The sequence below is a fragment of the Chiloscyllium plagiosum genome, unplaced genomic scaffold (assembly GCF_037043375.1).
Source record: "Chiloscyllium plagiosum isolate Xiang-an unplaced genomic scaffold, Cpla_swu_hap1 HiC_scaffold_1, whole genome shotgun sequence".
Lineage (NCBI taxonomy): Eukaryota > Metazoa > Chordata > Chondrichthyes > Orectolobiformes > Hemiscylliidae > Chiloscyllium > Chiloscyllium plagiosum.
The window spans coordinates 38,530,693-38,556,044 of NW_028270139.1; the positions used below are offsets into that span (position 1 = coordinate 38,530,693).

General features: G+C 42.1%; 1 protein-coding gene across 9 annotated transcripts in view; it reads left to right on the forward strand.

Moving 5' to 3' along the window:
• ptpn13 (protein tyrosine phosphatase non-receptor type 13) overlaps positions 1–25,352 on the forward strand; it is a 265,898-nt gene that overhangs the window by 206,999 nt on the left and 33,547 nt on the right. For 8 of the 9 annotated variants that reach the window (XM_043695917.2, XM_087985860.1, XM_087985855.1 and 5 more), the window contains 2 exons: positions 16,459–16,633; positions 18,749–18,862. In XM_043695917.2, coding sequence (XP_043551852.2) covers positions 16,459–16,633; positions 18,749–18,862 — 289 coding nt within the window. Of the gene's footprint in view, positions 1–4,255; positions 4,802–16,458; positions 16,634–18,748; positions 18,863–25,352 lie in introns of those variants that run through there. The other variant, XM_087985871.1, reaches the window with a different exon arrangement.

Here is a 25,352-nt window from a genome sequence, read left to right on the forward strand (position 1 = left end):
GCTACAAATCCTTTCACAAACCTTGTCTCTGCCACATTCTGACTCACCAATATAAGCTTGCTATCTTCATCTCCAGTAGTGCTAACCCTTGATTAGGTTTTTGCAGTTAATATCCTAAGACCATAGGATATAGGAGTAAAATTAAACCATTCAGCCCTTTGAGTCTGCTCCACCATACAGTCACGGCTGATGTGTTGAACCTGTTCTCCTGCCTTCCCCCCCACCCCCACCCCCACCCCCACCCCCCATCCCCCACCCCCCACCCCCCATGACCCTTGATCCCCTTACTAATCAAGAACCTTTCTATCTGTCATGAAGACACTCACAGTCTTGGCCTCCACAGCCTTCTGCAGCAATGCGCTCGACAGATTCACCATCCTCTGACTGAAAAGATTCCTCCTCATCTCAGATCTAAAGGGTTGTCCTTTTACGCTGAGGCTGTGCCCCCCAGTCCTAGATTCTCCTGCTTTTGGAAATATCTTCTTCACATGGACAATATCTAGGCCTCTCAGTATTCTGTAAGTTTCAATAAGATTGCCTCCTCACAATCTTCCTAAACTCCAAGTGCAGACCCTGACTCCTCACTGCTCCTGATGACAAGCTCTTCATTCCCAAGGTCATTCTTGTGAACGTCCTCTAGAACCCCTCGAAGGCAGCACAACCATCTTTAGATACAGAGCTAAAAATTGTTCACAATATTTCCAAATGTGATCAGATCTGAGCCTGATACAGCCTCGGAAGTGCATCCCTGCTCTTGTCACAAAGTCATACAAATGGAATGAGACCCTTCAGTCCAACAAGTCCATGCTGATCATGTTCCCAAACTAAACTAATCCACCTGCCTGTATTTGGCCCATATCCTTCCACATCTTTCCTATTCATGACATTACCCAAATGTCCTTTAAATGTTGTAACTGTACACTTCCTCTGGCAATTTATTCCACACATGAACACATGTTTAAAAAAAGAAGTTACCCCTCATGTCCTTTTTAAATCTTTCTCCTCTTGCCTTAAAAAATATGCCCCAGTTTTGAACTCCTCAACCCTAGGGAAACAATCCTTGTCATGCCCCTCATCTGTATCCCTTATGATTTTATAAACCTCAATAAAGTCACCCTCAATCTCCATGCTCCAGTGGAAAAAGTCCCAGTCTATCTTTATATATCAAACCCTCCATTCCCAGCAACATCCTGGTAGATCTTTTCAGAATCCTCTTCAGTTTAATAATATCCTTCCTATAACAGAACAACGAGAACAGCACAGTCTTCCCTCTAATGCTAACATTGCATTTACCTTCGCAAATGCCAACTGAACCTGCAAATTAACCTAAAGAGAATCCTGAACTAGGATTCCTACGTTATTTTGTGCTTCAGATTTCTGAAGTTTTCTCCATTTAGAAAACCAAAGTGCATAACCTCACACTTTCCCACATTGTATTCCATCTGCCACTTTGCACACTCTCCTAGGCTGTCCAAATCCTTCTGCACCCCCTCTGTTTCCTGAACACTGCTGTCCCTGCCATCCTCAAAAGCACCCCTTTATCCTCACACTCTGCCTTTTGCCAGTCAGCTAATCATCTTCCCGTGCTAATACTTGACATTAACACCATGGTCTCTTATCTTATTTAGCAGCGTCCTGTGCAGCACCTTGTCAAAGGCCTTCTGGAAATCCAAATAGATCACCTCCACTGATGTTCCTTTATCTAACTTGCTCTTACCTCCTCAAAGAATACTAACAGATTTGTCAGGCATGACCTCCCCTTGATAAAGCCAAGCCGACTCAACAGATTCAAGTACTCTGCAATCTTACCCTTAATAATGGACTCTGAAATCTTACCAACAACTGAGGTCCCACTAACTAGTCTACAATTTCCTGTATACTGCTTGTTTCCTTTCTGAAACAGGGATATTGCATTAACCATTTTCAAATCCTCTTGAACCCTCCCTAACTCTGTGATTCTTAAAGGATCACCAGCAATGCCTCTATAATCTCCTCGGCTATCTCCTTCAGAACCCTGGGGTGTAGTTCATCTACTCCAGGTGAATTATAATCTTCAGACTTTCAACTCCTCAAAACCTCCTTAGTGATGGCCACTACACTTTCCTCTGCCCCCCGATTCTCTTGTAGTTCTGATGCAACTGATGTACGCTACTGTTGTCTTCCATTGTGAAGACTGATGCAAAGTACCTATTCAGTTCCTCTTGCAGTTTTCTTTTATATTACATGCTAATTTTTTCTTCTTCTCCTTTCATCTTCTGCTTCCTTGTTGCTTTTCTAGTTATTCTCTACTGGTTTTGATGGTTTCCCAATCCTCTGGCTTCCCACTAATCATCATTATTGCTTTTTCTTTTGCTTTTTTGCTGTCCCTGACTTCCCTTGTCAGCCATAGTTGCCTCGTTCTCCCCTTACTACGTTTCTTCCTCCTTGGGATGAATTCCTGCTGCCCCCAGAAACTCCTGCCATTGCTGCTTCACTGATCGGTGCTCCTTCCAGTCAACTCTGGCCAGTTCGTCCCTCACTTTGTTGTAGTTAATTTAACTCAACCACAAAGCTATTAATCTGATTCCAACTTCTCCCTCTCAAACTGCAGGCTGAGTTTTGTCATATTACGGTCACTGACCCCTCGGGGTTCCTTCACCTTAAGCTCCACCCCTACCTATACCACTTTTCTTTTAGTTCTCCACACTTGAATGGTCTCCTGTACCACAGTGCAGTGGTCAGTTTGTCTGTCATCCCTACAGTCCTTTTACTCAACCACATGGAACAAGTAGCTCTTACTGCTGGACAAGGTCAAGTCTCTGTCCCTCCTTCTCTTCCCCTACTCCCCTTTCTTTCTTTACCTGGAGATTAACGAGGAAACCTACTCACCAATGAAAGTGTAAGAGACTAATCAGCCCCTCCCTCTTTTGTCTAATGTGACAAAGCAACACTGAAGGACCCCTCCTTTAATGGCCCCTAATTCAGAGTCTTCTGGAACTGGATTAAACTGTAAATCTAATTAACCATGTTTAGCTTAATATATGTAAGTTCCTGGTTTAAAGCTACAATTAAACTGTATCCAATCAAAAGAGTAACTTGCAGTTAATTGCTAAATTAAAGAACAGACTAGATTTCCGATTTAAATTTGCCATTAAAATAAATTATTCCTTAGATTTTACCTCTTGAATTTTCCTGTTTCACCAGACTTTATGCATTTGGAATGCTTTGTTGCTATTTGTCTCATCTTTTCTTGTACTCAGTCCTGGTTCTTCAAATATAATTTCTGTCTATGACATTGTGTTTCTTCTTGGAATAACGATCCAAGTTGATGGTAATACGAGACAAATCAGATCCCAGAAGGAAGGCTGGTTTGATCAATCATGTGTTTAATTTTTGCAGTTGGTTAACTTGGTACTTAGTCACATGAGGCAGCAGAACATAAGTTTACTATGCAAAAGAAGAAATAAACAAACTGGTGGGAATAGAAAAGAATTATGCAGTGGATGACTCACTCATAACAGTCTAAATTAAAGAAAAGGAATTGTGCCACAGTTATTGATTGTTTATTCGTGAGTTCATGCAGAGAGACAAGTTGACCAAATGCTCACAAGTCACTCCGACGAGATACAGAGAGTTGTGTGATTATATAGGTTACAATCATTTAACAATTAGCAAACTTAATTGTAGTATAATGAGTAAATGGGTGCTTTGCCCAGTCACGAGCCTCCGTCATGTAGTGTCTGGGCAGTGCTAGTTAGTAGCTGATAAGCAAGTGTTAGTATTAAAATAGATTCTTGTAAAAGAAGGGCATTCCCATGCTGGGAAAGAGCACACTATCAGGTGCCAGTACAGCTGCAAGGTCAGCCCCCTCACTGAGCCTGGGAACATACAAACTTTGCAAGCAGACACTAATATGAGATTTAAAATGGATTCCAGGCTTTTAATATGTGACAAGATGTCCACTTTGGTCGTAACAAATCTCCCACACAAACAAAGCTATGAACATCAGAAAGATCTTAACATGAACATCAAAAACAAAGTTTCAACCTGTTTCCCAAAGTCATCCATCAGAGACTGAATCCAAGAGACATGTAACTCCTGTTTTATCCTCTTTAAACCTTCAAGTGTTTCTTCTACTTGAGCTGTGGATGCAATTTTGCTATTCCTTTCCGGATGTGATTTCATGAACATTTCACAATTGTGATGGCCCAAGCTTTCTCCATTCCAGCAACTTGAAAATTTTAATCCAAATTCTCCTGGCTTGGAAACTCCACAGGCTAGAAACCACATCTGCTGAGATGACTGATTTCCCTGAACAGACTTGATTCCCCTGCAAGGAGAAGACATTCTACTTTCTGAACGGAACATCATACTGTCTTGAACTAAGCTTCTGAACCTTCTATTTTGATGTCAAACCTTATCTAATTGTGTAAATGTGTTTACTATGCATTCTATAAACTCAACAGTATAACCTTTGGATCCCTTAATACTACACGGCTTTTCCAACCACTTAGCTACAATTATATGCTTTATTGGAAGTAATGCATAAAGGTCACTATCAAAATTACTTTCTGACCTGTTTTAAAAAAAACTTTCTTAGAACTAATCATTATTTTGCCTATATTTTGAAATTGTTTCACAAAATATCTACACTGTTCATCCCACTGCCTGTGTTTAGTATATTTTGATTGTAAGCAGAGTTTTTTCTTAACCTCAGATTGATTTTTCCAATTAAATCAAGCCCAGCAGTAAGCTATATGTGATTTTCTATTTTAAATAAAATTATTTGTTATCACACAACTGCCCTCAAAATTGACCTTTAAAATGGCAACATCCCACTTGCGTAGTGCACATACTCAGAGTAACCACGGATGAATGAAAAAAAAAATTAAGATTTTCTTGGCTTCTTTTGTGGCAACCTTGTAGTTTCAGAGGTGATGCATTTTTTTTTTTAGCTGAAATAAAGTCCAAGTAAAGCAGAGGGTCTTAGCAAACTGTGGGGGTTCCTATAGTCAATTTTCCAGTAGGTTGGTTGTCAAGTCCACTTGAAGCTGAAACCGTTATTGAGAGAGTCTTTTTCCCAGGTTCAATGTGCACGATGGCCTCACTTAAAGTTGAACTTGCTTTCCTGAAAATTACAAATTTAAGTGAAAGACTTTCCATAAAGCATCATTTCCATAGTAGTCAATGGGAAAACTGATGTTTGATTTCATAGGACCTTACTTAGCAGAACAAAATTGAAGCACTCCCACCTAGCTTCTAAATGTTCTTGCATTGGTAAATTAAAAATCTGTTAAAAGAAAGTTTAATGTAGAGAAAAAGCACGTAACATTCTACTTCAATTCCCTCCAGTTGAGTATACAAGTGTGGGGTGGGGGGGGGGGGAGTGCCTCTGCACAGTGTCTCTTTGGGTGGCCCGTGAGAGACCAACTGGGACTTTCAAATGTTCCTTGCCACTGTCTGGTGACATTTATTGGGGGTCCAAGATACCGCTATATTGCTCTTTGCTGACCACTCATTGGGCCTGTTCCTGTTTGGTATTCAAGCTCCTCACTGATGGGGTTTCGGTCATGGCTGAGCTCATTGACATTTTCTTCCAGCTCTCTTTTTGATGTTAGCCAGTACTGCTGGAGTTCCTGTGGCATAGCCTGTGGTTGATGTGGCAGAATAGGGGAGGTGCTGGGGTTTGCCTAGATGGTGTGCGACAATTCCCCTGCATTGATCCACAGTCTGTGGGCTACTGTCTGCTGAATGAGCCTCACGATTCTGACTATCCTGGGGGACAGTTATTTGCTGCGAAGCTCAGTCTTGACCATTGCCCATGGACCAAGGGATGAGGTGCTGATGCGGAGCTCAGTCATACCTGGCACTTCAAAGCCTAGGAAAGGAGAAAGGTTGCCACTGAGTTCAGCTGAAGTGGCTTCATCTTTTCTGGGTGGGTCCTGAGGGTGATGACGACCTGTTTGGGAAGAAGAATGCTGCCTGACAGTGGTCGTATCATGGCCACTGCAGGTGGCACCTTTGGGTGGTCTGGAGCCTAGTGGGTGGGCATTCTCTGGTGATGACCACAGACAGGGATGTGTCATCAGTAGAGGCTGCAAGTCAGAAAGCTGAGAATAGCCCGAGGTCTGTGAGAGACAGCTAAAGAGTTGCACCAAATGGCACCAATTGGATAATAAATCATACAATTCTTAGAGATTTCCTGTCATTAGTGACATTAAAGCAAAGTGGTGTTAAAAGGGAAAACAGTAAACACTGAACCTCCGTGGATTTGGAAGGTGGCGTCTAAGGAGTTTTGGTGAATTTCTGTAATAAATCTGTAATCATCCATTGTTTCTGTAATCAAGTGGGCTTCTTTGTCCTGTATGACGTCAAAATTCTCAAACAAGTGGCGAATGTTCCATCACACTCCTAAATTGTGTGTCATATGTGGTGGGCAGGGGGCAAAACGTTTGATCAAGAAGGGAGAAGTGGTGAATGAGCCTAAACTTGAAGAGAACATAAAAAGTGACAATAAATGTTGCCATGGTCCATTTCAGTTAGATATGGGGATATTTATAATGGGGAACAGTGATCTGGTAGAAGAATTGAAGATGCATTTTGGTTGTCTTCACAAATGAGGACAAATAATTTTGCAGAAATGTTGGGGAACCAAATGTCTAGTGAGAGGAAGGAATTGAAGAAAATCAGTAATAATAAAAACAAATGGCACTAAAGAAATTAACAGGATTAAAGGCTCATAAATCCCCAGGATCTGATAATCAGCATTAGAGTACTAAAAGAGGTAGCCTGGAAACATTTGGGTGCATTCGTGATCACCTTTCAAACTTCTGCAGACTTTGAGCTGTCTGACAGATTGAAGGGTGGCAAATGTAGCCCCTCTATTTAAAAAGGAAGGGAGAGAAACAATTTGGGGAGTTATGAATCAATTTGCCTAACATCAATAGTCAGGAAAATGTTAGAGCTGAAAATGTGTTGCTGGAAAAGCGCAGCAGGTCAGGCAGCATCCAAGGAGCAGGAGAATCGACGTTTCGGGCATAAGCCCTTCTTCAGGAATCTGAAACGTCGAAACCTTTTTTTTTAGCTGAAATAAAGTCCAAGTAAAGCAGAGGGTCTTAGCAAACTGTGGGGGTTCCCATGGTCAATTTTCCAGTAGGTTGGTTGTCAAGTCCACTTGAAGCTGAAACCGTTATTGAGAGAGTCTTTTTCCCAGGTTCAATGTGCACGATGGCCTCACTTAAAGTTGAACTTACTTTTCTGAAAATCACGACTTTAAGTGAAAGACTTTCCATAAAGCATGTCCATAAAGTATGCCCGAAACGTCGATTCTCCTGCTCCTTGGATGCTGCCTGACCTGCTGCGCTTTTCCAGCAACACATTTTCAGCTCTGATCTCCAGCATCTGCAGTCCTCACTTTCTCCAGGAAAATGTTAGAGCCTATTATAAAAGGTGTGGTAACAGAATACTGTTGTGGAAGCATTCACAAGATTGGAAAAAGTCATTATAGGTTTATGAAAGGAAAATTATGCTTAATTCATCTACTGGAGTTTTTTGAGGATGTCACTAATTGAATAAAAACGAGAGAAGTGTATTTGGATTTTTAGAAGGCTTTTGATATCACATAAGTGGCAAAATTAAAGCACCATGGGCCTGCGGCGTATAAATTGACATACTCAAGAATTAGTTGATAGATCAGAAACAATCTGTGGAAAAGGATGGGTCTTTTTCAAAGTAGCAGTTCGTAACTAGTAATGTACTGTAGAGATCAGTGCTTGGACTCCAGTTATTCGTGCTACATACAAATGATTTAGATGAAGAAACTAAATACAATATTTCCACGTTTGCTGATGACACAAAACAAGATTGGATTGTGAGTTGGGAGGAGAATACAAGGTAACTTGAGGGTGATCTAATCAAGTTGAGTATCTGGGCAAACACATGACAGATACAATATAATGTGGATAAATGTTAAGTCGGTGTGAAAAACAAATTTAAATTATTGAAATGCTGATGGATTGGGAAATATGGATATGCAAAGGGATCTGGGTGTCCTTGTGTACCGGTCAATGAAAGCAAACGGGCAGGTGCAACAAGACAAATGGTATGTTGGCCTTCCTTAGAAGAAGATTTTGAGTTCAGAAGCAGAGCTGTCTTATTGCAGTTATGCAGGGCCTTGGACAAATGGCATCTGGAGTATTGTGTGCTGTTTGAGCCTTCCTACTAAGTGAGGATATAATTGCCATGGAGGGAGAGTAATGAAGATTCACTTAGCTAATACTCAGAATGGCAAGACTACCATCTGAGAAGGGATTAGTTCCACTGAGCCTCATTCACAGGAGTTTAGGAGGATGAAAGGGAACTTGATTGAAATGTATAAAATATTAACCGGGTTAGATAGACTCGACGCAGGAAGAATGGTTTCCCTGGCTGGGGAGTCTAGGACCAAGAATCATCACCTCAGGATGCAGGGTAGGCTGTTTAGGAAACGTTTGCACACTCAAAAGATGATCACCCTCTGGCATTCACCATCACAGGAGGTTGTGAAGGCCAGGTCACCAAGTATATGGTGACACGGTGGGCGGCACGGTGGTACAGTGGTTAGCACTGCTGCCTCGCAGCGCCAGAGACCCGGGTTCAATTCCCGCCTCAGGCGACTGTGTGGAGTTTGCACGTTCTCCCCGTGTCTGTGTGGGTTTCCTCCGGGTGCTCCGGTTTCCTCCCACCATCCAAAGATGTGCAGGGTCAGGTGAATTGGCCATACTAAATTCCCTGTAGTGTTAGGTAAGGGGTAAATGTAGGGGTATGGGTGGGTTTCGCTTCGGCGGGTCGGTGTGGACTTGTTGGGCCGAAGGGCCTGTTTCCACACTGTAATCTAATCTAATCTATATTCAAAAAACAGATTGATATACTTTTAGGTCTTAAAAGCATCAAGAGGTTTGAAGGTAAGCATAAATAGGGTGTTGGGATAGAGCATGAGATGTGATCATATTGAGTGGTGGAGTAGGCTCAAGGGTTGCATGGCCCACTCCTGCTCCGAGTTTCTGTGACGAGCTTCAGGCAGTCAGCGGGGTGGGTTATTCACAGCAGGATTTCTAGCCTCTAATTTGCTCTTGTAGCCAGAGTATTTATATAGTTAGTCCAATTCTGTTTCTGGTCAATGGTAACCCCCCAGGATTTGTTGGTCTGTGATTGTAATGTCATTGACTGTTGAGGATGATAGTTACATTCTCTCTTGGAAATGGTTATTGCTTGACAGTGTACAGCATGAACGATACTTGCCACTTGTCACTCTAAACCTAGATATTGTGCAGGTTTTCTGCATTTGGGCATGGTCTGCTTCAATATGTGAGGAGTCACAAATGGTGCTGAACATTGTGAAGTCATCAAAGACTATTCCCACTTCTGTGCTTATAATGAAGGGAAGGTCACTGATGAAGCAGATTAATATGGTTGGGCCCAAGAAACTAACCTGAGGAGTTCTTGCAGATATGTCCTAGAACTGAGGGAACTAACTTCTAACAATCAGAATCATCTTTCTTTGTGCCAGATATGGCTCCAAACAGTGGCGAATTTTCCCCTGATTCCCATGGCCTCTACTTTTGGTCAGTGTCCTTGATGCCACACTTGGTCAAATATAGCCTTGATATCAAGGGCAGTTATTTGCACCTCACCTCTGCAATTCAGCTCTTTGTAGCATGTTCAAACCAAGGCCGCAGTGAGGTCAAGAACTGAATGATCCTTCTGGATACAAAACTAGCTGTGGTCGATCACTATTGATGACACCCTCCATTACTTTGCTGATGATCGAGAGTAGATTGATGAGGAAGGAATTGGCCGGATTGAATTTATCCTGCGTTTTGTGTATAGGGCATACCTAGGCAATTTTGTTAAATGATATGTAGATGCCAGTGATGTACAAAGGAACCTCATTTATCCTGCATTTTATCATTCAAATTTCGGATTATCCGGCAAGATCGCAAGGTCCCAATGTTTGGCTAAAGAGTATTTGGCTAAAGAGTGTTATCTGAACATTCGATTAGCCGACAAAATACTCCCCACCCGTGTTGTTCATATAATCCAGGTTCCTCTGTATTTGGGGGAGCTGCAAGTTCTGTAGCATCTTCAGTACTATTACTGAAATGTTGTCAGGGCCCATAGCTTTTGCACTAACCAAAGCCTTCACACATTTCATGCCACGTGACAGCATGAATCAAATTGGATGAAGACTGACAACTGTGATACTGGGAATTACCAGAGGAGGCCACAATGAATCATCCATTTGGTGCTTCTGGCTGAGGTAGTTTGCAAAAAACCCGGCCTTTTCTGTTACACTGATGTACTCGGCCTCTTCATCATTGAGGATGGGAATAGAAATGACAAATACTGGAGAAACTTAGCATGTCTGGCTGTACCTGTAGATGAAGAAACAGGTCATTTATGAAGTCTCTTCCTCTCGTGAGTCGTTTACTTGTCTACCATCATTTATGTCTTGAATATGGCTGAACTGCAGAGCTAAGATCTGATCCCATGGTTATGCAATTGCTTAATTCTGTCTGTTACTTGCTGCTTATACTGTCTGGCACACAAGTAGTCCAGTTTTGCACTTCTATCAGGTTGACCCCTCGTTTTTAGTTATTTCTGCTTCTGCTGTTGTTCCTGCACTCTCCATTGATCCAGAATTGATCCCCTGGTTTAATGGCAATGGTAGAGTGGGGGATATGCCAGACAATGAGGTTACAGGTTGTGTTGGAGTACAATTCTGCTGCAGTTGATGTCCCAGTGCTTCATGGATGCCCTGTCTTGAGTTGCTAGATCTGTTTGAAGTCTATTCCATTTGGCATGGTGATAGTGCTATACAACATAATGTGAAGACAAGGCTTGGTTTCCATCAGGAATATTCAGTCTCTGTGATACTACCTGCACAGGCACATTGGTGAGGATGAGATCAAGAATGTTTTCCATCTTGTTGGTTCTCTCACCACCTGCCACAAATCCAGTCTAGCAACTATGTCCTTTAGGACTCAGCCAATTTGGTCACTAATGGTACTGTGAACTTACTGTAGATGATGGACGTTAAAGTTCAGCTCTTAGAGTGCATTCTGTGCCCTTCCTGTACTTGGTGCTTTCCCCAAGTGGTTTTTAATGTAGAAGAGTACTGATTTGTCAGTCGAGGGTGAGGCAGGATGTGGTAATCATCAGGAGGCTTCTTTGCTGATACTTAGTCTGTTACTTTAAGACTTATTGAGGTTGGAGTGTATGGTGAAGACTCCCAGGGCAACTCCCTCCCAATAGTATGCCATTGTGTTGTCACCTTCTGCTGGGTCTGTCCTGTCAGACAGCCAGGACATATGCAGGGATGGTATTGGTGGGACATTAAGCTATGATTCTATGAATATGACTATATCGGGCTCTTGCTTGACTGGTCTGTGAGACAGCTGTCCAATTTTTGGCATTAGCCCCTAGATGTTAGTAAGGAGGCCTTTGCAGGGTCAACAATGCTGTATTGCTGCTTTGTTTCCTGTGCCTAGGTTTACGGTGAGTAGTCTGTCCAGCCTCATTCCTTTTTTAAGGCACTTCAGTGATCGATACAATTGAACGGCTTGGTTAGCCATCTCAGAGGGCAGTTAAGAGGCAATCACATTGCTGTTGGTCTGGAGCCATATATAGGCCACAGCAGGTAAGGACATGTTCCAAATCCTTCATATCCAAAAAGGGGCAGTGATTTCAAATCCAGTATTGTCATTTGATGGATTGATAGTGCAAAGAAGACTGATGGTTCCCATTCATAATGGTTCTGATATACATTGAGTTTTGATGTTTCTTCTGATACTGGTGGAACAGAAAGATGAGCTAACTAAAATGTAGGGTTTTTTTGGTGACAGTCCTTCTTTAAAAAAGAGGATGTGTGAACTCCTTGGATGGCTGTTAAATAATTGATTTTAAATTCAAAGGTAATCAAATTTGCTTTTTGATTCTTGCAGTCCAGCTTTTGATGGACTTTCCTGTGGCTTGAGTATACTTTTCACCTCTAGTTCAGTTATTTCCTGTCACTGATTTATAATTCTATTAGATTAGATTACATTACAGCGTGGAAACAGGCCCTTCGGCCCAACAAATCCACACCGACCCGCCGAAGCGGAACCCACCCATGCCCCTACATTTACCCCTTACCTAACACTACGGGCAATTTAGCATGACCAATTTACCTAACCTGCACATCTTTGGACTGTGGGAGGAAACCGGAACACCCGGAGGAAACTCACGCAGACACAGGGAGAACGTGCAAACTCCACACAGTCAGTCGCCTGAGGCGGGAATTGAACCCGGGTCTCAGGCGCTGTGAGGCAGCAGTGCTAACCACTGTGCCACCGTGCCGCCTGCAAGAGCCCGATATTGCCAATTTTCTTTCATTTAATCTGGAAAAGGTCCATCTTTACCTCATTATGATTTTTTTTCCTTTTTCTATTTTTGAATAGTACAGAACTACAACATCCCAAATATTCCTGTACTTTTAGGCCCTCCATGCTTGTTATTCAGAACTAAATCATATCACACCAGTTCCTTGTAGCAGCGTACTGACAAAAGTATAAGTTACAAATTCTGAGATTGGTAATAGTGGCATATCCTCCATGCAAGTGATTGTGATAGGTGCTCCTGTTACCCACACTACATTGGTTCTATTCTCTTTTTCACATTGTGAAAGAAGTAAATTTCTCTTTTTTTTTAAATTTTTAAACCTTTGTTCTTGATTGTCTTTCATTCATTCATTCATTCATTCAGGGAATGTATGCTTTGCTGACTGGACCAGCATTGTTTACCATCCCTAACTGACCATGAGAATGTGTGGTGAACTGCTTCCTTGAACCACTGCAAGCCATTTGGTGTAGTGGCACCTATTTCTGTTAGAAAGGGAGTTCCATAATTTTGATCCAATGACAGTGAAGGAATGCCAGTATGTTTTGAAGTGATGTGTAGGTTGGAGGGAGTTTGCAGATGGGATGTTCCCATGCCTCTGCTGCCCTTGCCTTTACAGATGATAGTATTCGTGGGGCTGGATGGTACTGTCAATAGATTCTTGGTGAATTTGCATCTTGTACACCTTGTACACTCATTCGCCTGCTCCATGATGAAATGCAAGTCATGGTAATGACAAATCGTTCCATCACCAACCAGTTCCCTACTTAGACCTGTATCAAGCAAGGCTATGTCATCGGCGCAACACTGCTCTTGATCTACCTCGCTGCAATGCTCCACCTCACCACCACCAAGCTCCCCACTGGAGTGGAGCTAACTTACAGAACCTGTGGGACATTATACAACCTCCACCAACTTCAAGCCAAAACCAAAGTCACCCCAACTAGTGTCATTGAACTGCAGTATGCAGATGATACTTGTGTATGTGAAGCCTCCGAGAACCATTGAAAGCACTTTTACGGAGGCATCTGAGAGCATGGGTCTCACCCAAAACATCTGCAAGATGACAGGCCTCCACCAACCCTAGCTTGGCATTGTGGAGCAAACCCCCAATCATCAAGGTCCACTGGAAAGCTTTGGAGAACATTGACCACTTCCAGTACCCCAGAAGTATTCTGTCGACCAAAGCAGCTATTGTTGAAGAGATCCAGCATCGCCTTCAGCCAGCTGAGGAAAAGGGGTTTTGAAGACAATGACATCAGGTCCAATATCATGATCATGGTTTACAGAGCTGCGGTGGTTCCCGCCCTTCTATATGACTCTGAGACATGAAATATCTACAGCAGACTCCTCAAGGCACTGGAGCAGTGCCACCAAAGCTGCCTGTGCAATATCCTGCAAATCTGCTGGTAAGAAAGATGCAGCAACATCAGCGTTCTCGACCAGACCAACATCCCCAGCATCGCAGCACTGACCACTTTTGATCGGCTGCACTGGGCTGGGCATGTCGTCCGCATGACTGACACAAGACTCCCCAAGCAGGCGCTATATTCCCAGCTCCGAAATGGTGGCCGAGCCCCAGGTGGACAGAGGAAGCGCTTCAGTGATCCCTCCAAGGCCTCACTGGTGAATTGTGGTATTCGCACAGATACTTGGGAATCACTGGCCCAAGACCGTCGAAAGTGAAGAATGAGCATCCAGGAAGGGGCCGATCACCTCAAGACTTGCCGCCAGGGAAAAAATGGAAGCCAGGCAAATGGAGCACGCTGCCACACCAATGCCCCACCCACCCCTTCCCATGACCACCACCCGCCCCAAGTGTAACAGAGCCTATGGTAGGCACATAGGTTTGTACAATCACCTACGGATTCACTCAGAGAGTGGAAGAGAGTCATCCTGGTCTGTGAGGGACCACCGATGATGGTGATGACAACGACACCTTACTGCATTGCACGCTGCTGCTACTGTCCATTGGCGGTAAAAAGTGAATCAAGGGGTTGCTTTGTCCTGGATAGTGCCAAGCTTCTTTTGTGCTGTTGGAGCTGCACTCAACCAAGTAAACTAAGAGTATTCCATCACATTCCTGGCTTGTGCCTTACAGATGGTGGACAGTTTTTAGAGAGTCATGTGGTGAATTACTCTCTGCCTGTTCGTACTCCATGCGTCTGATCTGCCTCTGACCTGATGGCCATATTATTTCCATGGCTCGACCAATTCAGATTCTGGTCAATGATAACCCCATGGTAGGTTATTCAGTGATGATGATGTTGGTAACTGTCAAACGACAGAGGTTTGATTCTCTCTTGTGCGACATGATCATTGCCAGACACACTTGTGGCATGAATGTGGTCACTTGTCAACACAAGCTCAACATCCAGCTCTTACATTTAGACATAGACTGCTTTGATATCTGAGTCATTGCAAATGGTGCTGGAGTTGATCAATCATCAGTCAACATCCCTATTTCTGACCTTATTTGTTGCTCGATTCCTGGCCTCTGACCTGATGCCATGTGGCTGGTCACTGGTAAACATAGGACTCTGCCTGTGGGTGATTCAGTGCTGGTCATGACATTAAATGTCAAAGGGTGATGGTCATTGCCTGGCATGTATGTTACATATGTTATTTGCAATTTATTAGACTCAACCTGCATTTTATCCAGGACTTGCTACATGACGAATGGACATGAACTGTTTCAGTATCTAAAGGCTCATAAATGATGCTAATCATTGTGCAGTCATGAGCGCCTGTCTCCCTGTCTGCCATCTCCAAGGCACAAGTCAGGAGTTTGATGGAATACTCTCCACTTGTCTGAATGAGTGCAGTTCCAATGATCAAGAAATTCAACACTATCCACAATAACGCAGTCTGCTCAATCAGCACTCCATCCACCACCTTCCAAGTTCAAACTTTGAATCACAACTAGTGGTATATAGTGGCAGTAGTTCATACCATGTTCAAGATGTACCACAATAAATCACCAAGCCTACTTATAAACCCGCGACACTACCCTGGCAGGACAAAGACAGCAGATGGATGGGAGCCCTACCACCTGCAAGTTCCCCTCCCAAGCCACATACTATCCTGACCTGAAAGAATTTTGCCACTGCTTCACTGTCAAAATCCTGAAGCCCCCCTTCCTGACAGTAGTTTAGGTGTTCTTGCACCTCACAAACTGAAGCAGCTCAAGAGTGCAGCTCACCATGCCCTTCTCGAGGTCATTTCTGAAAGGGAAGTAAATGCTGGCCTTGACTCTCTGATAGACAGGATACTTATCTGATCCAGCTGCTCAGCTCTTGAAATTAAAGAATTCCAAATGAACGATTACCCTCAGAGAGAAGAAATTTCTCCTCATCTCCATCTTAAATGGAAAACCCTTAATTTGAAACTTTGTTCCCTAGTTCTATATTTCCCTAAGAGGTAAAGCATTCTTGACATCCATTCTGCCATGACTCATCAGAATCTTGTAAGATCACCTCATTCTTCCAACTTCAGTAAGTATGATCTCAACCTGCTCAAACACAACCACTTATGCCCAGGAATCAATTACTGATTCTTCACTGTACTGCCTGCAATGCAAGTGTGCCTCTTCTTAAACAGCAGGCATGGGTTTAAGTCCCACCTGGCCCAGACATGTATCTGAACTGGTTAATTAAAAGATTTACCTCCTCTCAAAAATTTAGGCAAAATTGTAACGTACAAATGTCCTGCAGTTGTATCAGGACTTCGCTAGTTTTATACTCCCTCTCCTTCCCATAAAGGTCAAACAGTTTTACCAGAATTATTTTTTAAAAGCTGGAAATCAATTCATTTTTTTGCCTTAAGAGCTAACAAGGAAAACGCACAGATGGAGAGTAAATATGCAAATTGATAATGCATTTAGTCTGGGGTAAGATATTCAAATTATTAGCATTTACTAATACTGTTGTGCTTATTTCATCTCAATTCCTTCTCCCTTTCTTCTCTCTTAGACAGTAACTGTGGGGAGTAATCATATTAAATAGCAAAAAATTTGCAGTGATCATTTGTGACTTGCTTATCATCACCTATGATCTTCAATCATAGGTAAATGGGGAATGTGTAGTTGGAATGTCCCACACTAAAGCAGTGACAACAATCCGCAAAGCCAAAGGATTAGTGAATTTAACTGTCTCCAGAGCAAAATCCTCCAGCGAAATGAGAAGTACAACCAAAGATGCTGATTCTAAAGATTCTTTCTCCAAAGTGCAGCACCATACAGGTATGAAAAAACTGAGTCTCATTGAGTTTATTTTATGCAATTCTTTAAACCCGATCAGTGCATTATCTTCAAGAATATGTTGCAAATAATTGCTTGAACCAATTGACTAACACGTGTCAAATATTTAAGAATCCCAATAAGAAACCAATCAAATGGCTGTTTTTTGTTGTGTCTGCCACAGTGAAGGTCAGCGATTGTAATTTATTTCTTTCGATTTATCTAATTATGGCAAAGTGCTGTAGATGCCTAATCAATCAAACAGCAGAACACTTTACCATCTCTATAGAAACTGTTAACCGGTAAAATTAAATTGAACTGTCAGTTCATAACTGAAAATGTTATATAACAAGATTTCACATTTTAAGACTTATTACAATGACCAGATTAAAAGTACCATGATTATCCACTGTTATTTTGGACAATGTATATTTTCAACAACACAACAGAACATTCCCTTTTACTTCTAACACAGCTAATAAACTAGTTTGACAAGTGTACTTTACACTGTCCCTTGACCAGTCAATCAATATTCCTAGACCAAGTCCAAATTGGTTCTTGGCTCCCAATGGTTTACTACTGTTTCTTTCCCAACTTGGTTCCTGTTAACTCTGGAAATGTCTTCCATTATAAGTGTTTATTGACAAGCTCAGCTAATCTTCCATCTTCATTTTAAGTCCCTATGAAGCAGGTTTTATCATTCCAAGTCCAAACCCCCACCTACATTTTTTCATGGTAGTCCATAGAGACATTCAACCACTGACTGCTCCCTCTCTCCAAGATCCTCACTGACTGCCTGTGTCTGAGAGTTTCATGGGTACCTTAGAAATCCTTCTCTTCTCAATCCTCTCTATGTTGCAACATGAATCACATAGTCCTTTGAATCCAGTTGGAAACATTGACTAGTTATCCTTGAGACCTCTACTCTCTTATCTTCAAATGAAATTAGCTATTTGAAGCATAACTGTTTACAATTTTCAAAGTTAAACATCACACCAGGTTATAGTCCAACATTTTAATTTGAAAGTACTAGCTTTTGGAGCGCTGCTCCTTCATCAGGTAGCTAGTGGGGCAGGATCATAGGACACAGAATTTATACCAAAGAACATAGTGTCATACAACTGATGTGAAATTGGTTTATTCAATACATCACATCAATTGTACGACACTGTTCTTTTGCTATAAATTCTGTGCTCCGAAAACCAGTGTTTTCAAATAAATCTGTTGGACTATAACCTGGTGTTGTGATTTTTAACTTTCTCCACCCCAGTCCAACACCGGCACCTCCACGAAATGGCTACAATTTTCAACACCTTCCTTGGACTTTGGAGACTAGCAGTCCAACCACTGTAAACACAGATGCTGCCATTATATTCAAATGCGAACTTCTTGCAACAATTTTCCAGCAAGGATCTTCCTTTCATCTTTTAACAGCTACATCACCCAGGTCCATTGTGAGGTGGACTATGCAATTGTTAAGTAACCCCTTTTATTTTATTTCGCACACCCCCAAAGCATAACAATCTTTTAGACTTCACATCTATGGCAATTTTGAGATTAGAGAATGGCAGCAAAGATATTCCCATTTTTCCAACCTGTGTTTTAGTATGAACTGAGTGTGAGCAGGTGTCAGTTACCTCACTTGGTTGGATGAATAGTTTGTGATGCAAGTGATGCCAACAGCATGGGTTTGATTCCTGTACTGTGCGAGGTTAACCTGAAGCATTCTCCTTATCAAACTCTTCCCTTGTCGGAGGTCTGGTCACATTAAACCACTACCAGTCATCTCTCTCTGCAGAGAAAGCAGCCCTGCAGTCCGAAAGGACTGCGGTCACTTTACCTTTTACTCAGTGTGTATGCTACTCCCTCTTTTCAGCCTTTTCCTAGTTAGCTTAAACATTCTGGCCCACCAAGAAATGTTTTACTTGCCTTTATGACCTGGCACAGTGGATCAAACAGGCACCTCGGGCTGTGCTGCAAAGGTGCTGTGGGTATTTAAGGCACAAAGTAGGCATGTGGTAAATGATGTAGCCATAAAGTAAAATAGCTGCATGCCCCAGTACTATTTCACCACAATCTCTACTAAATCTCTTTTTTTCTGACATCTACTTATTGTAGGTATCTCTGACCCAGAAGCTGAAGTCCTGAAGTCTTTAAGTGATGTTGTTCAGCAGGAAGTCAATAAATATTTTTCTTTTAATCCAACAAACTCAACACCAAAAGACACTCCAGGTAACCTCTTGGGGTTGAGGGTTGGTCAGTTATTTTTCTCACAATTCTAGTCTGTTTATTTTGAATTAAATTGATCACTAACTGATGCTAACTGAACTTAAAACTGTGCTGTATCGTTGTTTATATGGCTAATGAAAGTAATGTTGCAAAAACTGTTTTTGTTACCAACTCCTTTGCAATTGCTTGGCATTCCATTTGTAGGGGACTATAGACTGAAAGATCCAGAATGATTTCCTCCATTCACTTCACTTTGGATTTCATCTGGATTATAATTGCCCTGACATATTGATCTGAAATCATATTTCCAATGGATTGCCATGGGACGCTGAATTCCTTAGTGTTAAATCTTGACCATTGGATCAATTATGAATATTTGTTTTATCTGATCAGTATTGACTGGATTATCTGGGAATGCTTATGCTTTTGCGTGTGGACTCACATTTGCTACTATTTGCTGTTTAGAATGACAGGGTTGGAAAGTATAGCGGAAACATATTTCTTTGCCTAATGTTAACTTGGCTGGATGACTAGCTTGCGCTGTGGAGTGACACCAACAGCATGGATTCAATCTGCATTGGCTGAGGTTGCCATGAAGGCCCCGCCTTCTCAATCTTGCCCCTTTCTAAAAGAAAAGCCTTATGGTCCTCAGGGACTATGGTGACTTCATTTATCCCTCAACCAATAGAGAAAACAGAATATGAGTGAAATTCTGCACTCATTTTGCAAAACAGGAGGTGTCCCATTGCTTATCTGGTATACACTGTGTCTGGTATTTGGTTCCTGTATTGGATGTGTTGTATGACAGGTGGCTGTAATGTGCCACTGCCATCATCCAGTTCAGCCCAATTACTTAAAGATTTATAGCTTCACTATTTGTGATACCATATGTCCCTACATTTAGATTAGATTAGATTACAGTGTGGAAACAGGCCCTTCGGCCCAACAAGTCCACACCGACCCGCCGAAGCGAAACCCACCCATATCCCTACATTTACCCCTTACCTAACACTACAGGCAATTTAGTATGGCCAATTCACCTGACCTGCACATCTTTGGATGGTGGGAGGAAACCGGAGCACCCGGAGGAAACCGGGTATAATCATAGTGATTATACTTCAAAGATACACGTAGAGTCATACAGCATAGAAACAGTCCCTTTTGATCCAACTCATACAGGCTTCCCAAACTAATCTAGTCCCATTTGCCCACATTTGGCACACATCCCTCTAAACTTTTCCTATTCACATACCTGTCAAATTGTCTTTTTAAATGTTGTACCTGCATCTACCACTTTCTCTGGCAGTTCATTCCATGTATGCTGCACCCTCTGTGTGGAAAATGTTGCCCCTCTTTCCCCTCTCAGCTTAAATCTATGCAGTCTCAGAGGAACAGAGGGATCCCTCAGAGTTGCCACCCAAGTGGATAGAGTTGTTAAGAAAGCATATGGCGTTTTGGCTTTCATTAACAGGGGGATCGAGTTTAAGAGCCGCGAGGTTTTGCTACAGCTCTACAAGTCCCTAGTGAAACCACATTTGGAATATTGTGTCCAGTTCTGGTCACCCTACTATAGGAAAGACACAGAGGCTTTGGAGAGGGTGCAAAGGAGGTTTACCAGGATGCTGCCCGGACTGGATGGCTTGCCGTATGAAGAAAGTTTGAATAAGCTCGGACCTTTCTCACTGGAGAGAAGGAGGAAGCGAGGAGACCTGATCGAGGCATACAAGATAATGAGAGGAATAGATAGAGGCAATAGCCAGAGACTTTTCCCCAGGGCAGGATTGACTGGTATAAGGAGTCATTGTTTGAAGATATTAGGAAGAAGGTATAAAGGAGACGTCAGAGGTAGGTTCTTTACGCAGAGAGTTGTGAATGCATGGAATGCATTGCTATCTGTGGTGGTGGAAGCAGAGTCATTAGGGACATTTAAGCGACTGCTGGACATGCACATGGATAGCGGTGAGTAGAGGGGTGCGTAGGTTAAGTTACTATATTTTACGTTAAGATTAACCTTGGCGCAACATCGTGGGCCGAAGGGCCTGTAGTGCTGTACTTTCCTATGTTCTTGATTTGGACTCGCCTACCCTGGGGAAAAGACCTTGGCTATTTTTTCTTTCTATTGCCCTCATGATTTTATAAACCTCTAAAAGGTCACCTCTCAGCCACTGATGTTCCAGGGAAAGTTCTCCCAGCCTATCCAGCCTCTCTGTATAGTTCAAACTCTCCAGTCCCAGTAGCATTCTTCTGCTTATTGAAAAGCAAAATTTTATTAAATTAGAAGCACTTCAGGAAGATACCAGAGATGAAGGGTTTATCGTATGTAGAACGTTTGAACATGTTAGGCCTGTTCCTGATGGGGACGCATACCAGAAGGAAAATTCCTTTGGAGAAGACTAGAACTAGTAGACACAAAGGGTAAGTCAGCTCTCTTTTAAGATGGAGAACGTTTTCTCAGGTTCATTAATATGTAGAATTCCTTTCCTCAGAAAAGAGTGGAGACTGAGTCATTGAATTATTCAGTTTGAGTTTTGAGAGACAAGGGAATCCCTGAGTTGGAATTGACTCAATGGACCAGATGGCCTGCTCCAGAAAGTCTGGGGTTCCTGCGTTATGGGGAGGTGGAGCGGTGATGGTTTGGGGTTATAGACAAGGTGCAAACATTCAGGGGATATATTACAGTAGACAGCCACTGCCTTTGGCAACAAAGTTGTAACCAGGAACCAGAATCTTTCCTTTCTCCAGGAGGTTCTTTATAACCCACTAGTCATGGCCATGTAATGGTAAGTTTCACCAATAAAATGTTTCCCTCCTGCTTAGACACACGTATTTTGCACGTTCACCACTAGCACTTGGAATTTTAATTAAATTGTATGGCAAATGGCAAAAAGACCAAAAGCAGTAATAGCACACAGGTATGGCTATGGCTTCAAGCACAGCATACTGTCAACTGAGTCTGGAAAATTCAATTCTTGCTCCTGCAATTTATATATCTGGACAATATTCTCAGAATGTGTTTAAACAGACTGCAGAGGGATGGAATTGAAAACTGAAGAGATTGGGCCTTGTAAATTCAAAATGGTTGTCTGAAGCATTCAGATGAAAAGTGGAATGAGATGGATGCCGTTTTGGAGTATGCTGGTACATCCCTAAAGGAGACAGGGTTTAAAGAAATATAATGGCAGAGTGAAAAGAATAAAAGGCTCACTTGGAGTGTAAAAGTCAGCACAGTCCCATTGAGCATAAGGGCACTTTATCTGAATGATCATAGCATTCATAACAAGATCAGTGAGTTATTGGCACAAATCATCATGAATGAATTAGATTTAGTAGCCATTATGGAGATATGGTTACAGCATGGTCACAGCTGGGAATTAAATATGCAGTGGTATCTGACTATTTGGAAGGGCAGAGAGGAAAGTAAGGGAGGTGGTGTAGTTCTGATATTCAAGGACGGCATCAGGGCAGTGCTGAGAGATGGTATAGGTTCTATGGAGAATAAGGTTTGAATCCATTTGGGTGGAAATTAGAAGATAATGTCACTGATAGGCATAGTCTATAGGCCACCAAATATTAACATCACATTGAGGCAGGCAATAAACAAAGAAATAACTAATCCTTGTAAAAATGGGAGAGCAATTATCATGGAGGGATTTTTTTCTACATGTTGATTGTTTGAACCAGCTTGGTCAGGGTAGCCTTGAGGAGGTGTTTGTTGAGTGTACCGCAATAGTTTACCAGTGAAGGAGAAAGCTATCCAAGATCTGGTCCTGTGAAATGAGACCGGAATAGTTAATGGCCTCATAGTTAGGGATCCTCTTGGAAGGAACGATCACAGAATGGTTGAATTTAGAATACAGGTGGAGAGTGTGAAGATAAAATCTAATACCAGAGTCCTGTGCTTAAACAAGGGAGACTACAATAGGATGAGGAAGAAGTTAGCTAAGTAGCCTGAAAACAAAGACTTTATGGTGGGACAGTTGACAAGCAGTGGAGAACTTACAAAGCAATTTTTCAAAGTACTCAGCAAAAGTATATTCCAGTGAAAAGGAAGGACTGTAAGAAAAGGGGTAATCTGCCATGGGTGTCCAAGGAAATAAGGAAGGGCTATCAAATTGAAAGAGAAGGCATACGATATGGCTAAGATCAGCAGGAAACTAGAAGATTGGGAAAGCTTTAAAGGTGCGCAGAAAACCACAAAAAGAACAGTAAAATAGAACAGGAAAAAAAACTAGCACAGAATATAAAGACAGATAGCAGAAGTTTCTTTGAACATGTAAAACAAAAAAAGAGTGGTTAAACTAAATGTTGGTCCATTAGAGGATGAGAAGGGGCATTTAGTCATGGGATATGATGAAATGGCTGAGGCATTGAACATGTATTTTTTGTCAGCCTTCACAGTGGAGGATACTAATGACATGCCAGTAATTGACAAAGAGACAAAGGCAGGTGAGGACCTGGAAACAATCATTATCCTGGTGAGGTAGTGTTGGGCAAGCTAATGGAGCTAAGGATAGACGTGTCTCCTGGCCCTGATGGAATGCATCCCAGATTATCAAAAGAGATGGCGGGTGTACTTGTGCTAATTTTCCAAAATTTGTTGGCTCTGGGGCAGTTCCAGCAGATTGGAAAACAGCAAATGTGATGCCACTGTTCAAAAAGGGTAGTAGGCAAAAGATTTGGAATTATAGACCAGTTAGCTTAACCTCTGTCCTGGGGAAGATGCTTGAGTCTATCATCAAGGAAGAAATAGCAAGGCAACTAGATAGAAATTGTCCCTTTGGGCAGATGCAGCATGGGCTCATGAAGGACAGGTCATGCTTAACTAATCTTTTGGAAATCTATGAAGACATTATGAGCAAGGTGGACAATGGGGACTCAGTGGATGTGGTGTACCTAGATTTCCAAAAGGCCTTCAACAAAGTGTTGCACAAGAGCCTGCTGCATAAGATAAGGATGCATGGTGTTAGGGGTAAAGTATTAGCATGGTTAGAAGATAGGTTGACTAACAGGAAGTAAAAGAGTGGATAACTGAGTGCTGTTCTGCTTGGCAATCAGTAACTGGTGGAGTGCCTCAGGGATCAGTGTTGGGACTGCAATTATTCACAATTTACATAGATGATTTGGAATTGGGGACCATGTATAGTGTGTCAATTTTGCAGATGACACTAAGATGAGTGACAGAGCAAAGTATGCAGAGGACTGTGAAACGTTGCAGAGGAACATAGGTACTTTGAGTGAGTGGGCAAAGGTGTGGCAGATGGAATACAATGGTAATAAATTTGAAATCATCCATTTTGGTCGGAGTAACAGTAAAAATGATTATTACTTGTATGGTAAAAAGTTGCAGCATGCTGCTATGCAGAGGGACCTGGGTGTCCTTGCGCATGAATCATAGAAGATTGGTCTGCAGGTACAACAGGTAATTAGGAAGGCAAATGAAATTTTGTCCTTCGTTGCTACAGAGATTGAGTTTAACAGTAGGGAGGTTATTTTGCAGCTGTACAGGGTGCTGGTGAGACTACACCTAGAATACTGTGCGGTGTTGGTCTCCTTACTTGAGAAAGGACGTACTAGCACTGGAGGCGGTGCAGAGGAGGTTCACTAGGTTGATTCTGGAGTTGAGGGGGTTGGCTTATGAGGAGAGACTGAGTAGACTAGGACTACATTCATTGGAATTTAGAAGGAGGAAGGAGCATCTTATAGAAACATATAAAATTGTGAAGGGAATAGGATTAAGAAAGAAGTAGAGAAGATGTTTCCACTGGCAGGTGAAACTAGGACAACAGGGCATAGCCTCAAAATTAGGAGCATTACATTTAGGAATTGCGAAGGAACTTCTTCGCCCAGGGGGTTGTGAATCTATGGAATTCCCTGCCCAGAGAAGTAGTTGACGCTACTTCAGTAAATATTTTTAAAGCTAAATTTTTTTTTGAACAATAAGGGAATTAAAGGTTACAGTGTGAGGTCGGGTAAGTGGAGCTGAGGCCATGAAAAGATCAGTGGAGCAGGCTCGAAGGGCCGGATGGCCTACTCCTGTTTGTAGTTCTACTGTTCTTATGAGCTAGGAGTCCGTTTCTCTGTTGTTAATTATGTATAAACCTGCTGTGTGAGTGTCCAGATCATAAATCAGCTGTTGTGGTAAACAGAAAATTTGCACTGATGCATTACAGAAAGCTCTTACAAGTTTATGGTTCAGGCACATTTGTGGGGATGAGAACATGTAATTTTATTCTGCACTTGGTTTGTCCTATTTTTAACCAAGAACTATTCTGTTACTGAGAGTGATGGAGGAACTAGAAAACTCTGTAGTTATCCACTGAAATCTCTTAGCTTAACAAAGCATTAAAAGTTCAAAACTGAACTACAGTCATTTCCCTTCAGAATTCGGTGATCTTGCAACACTCTAAAATGTTATTGTGTCATAACCGATTATATGTATTTACCAGAATACCTATTATGTAATAGTTGTGTTGTTTTGAATGGACACTTGTCA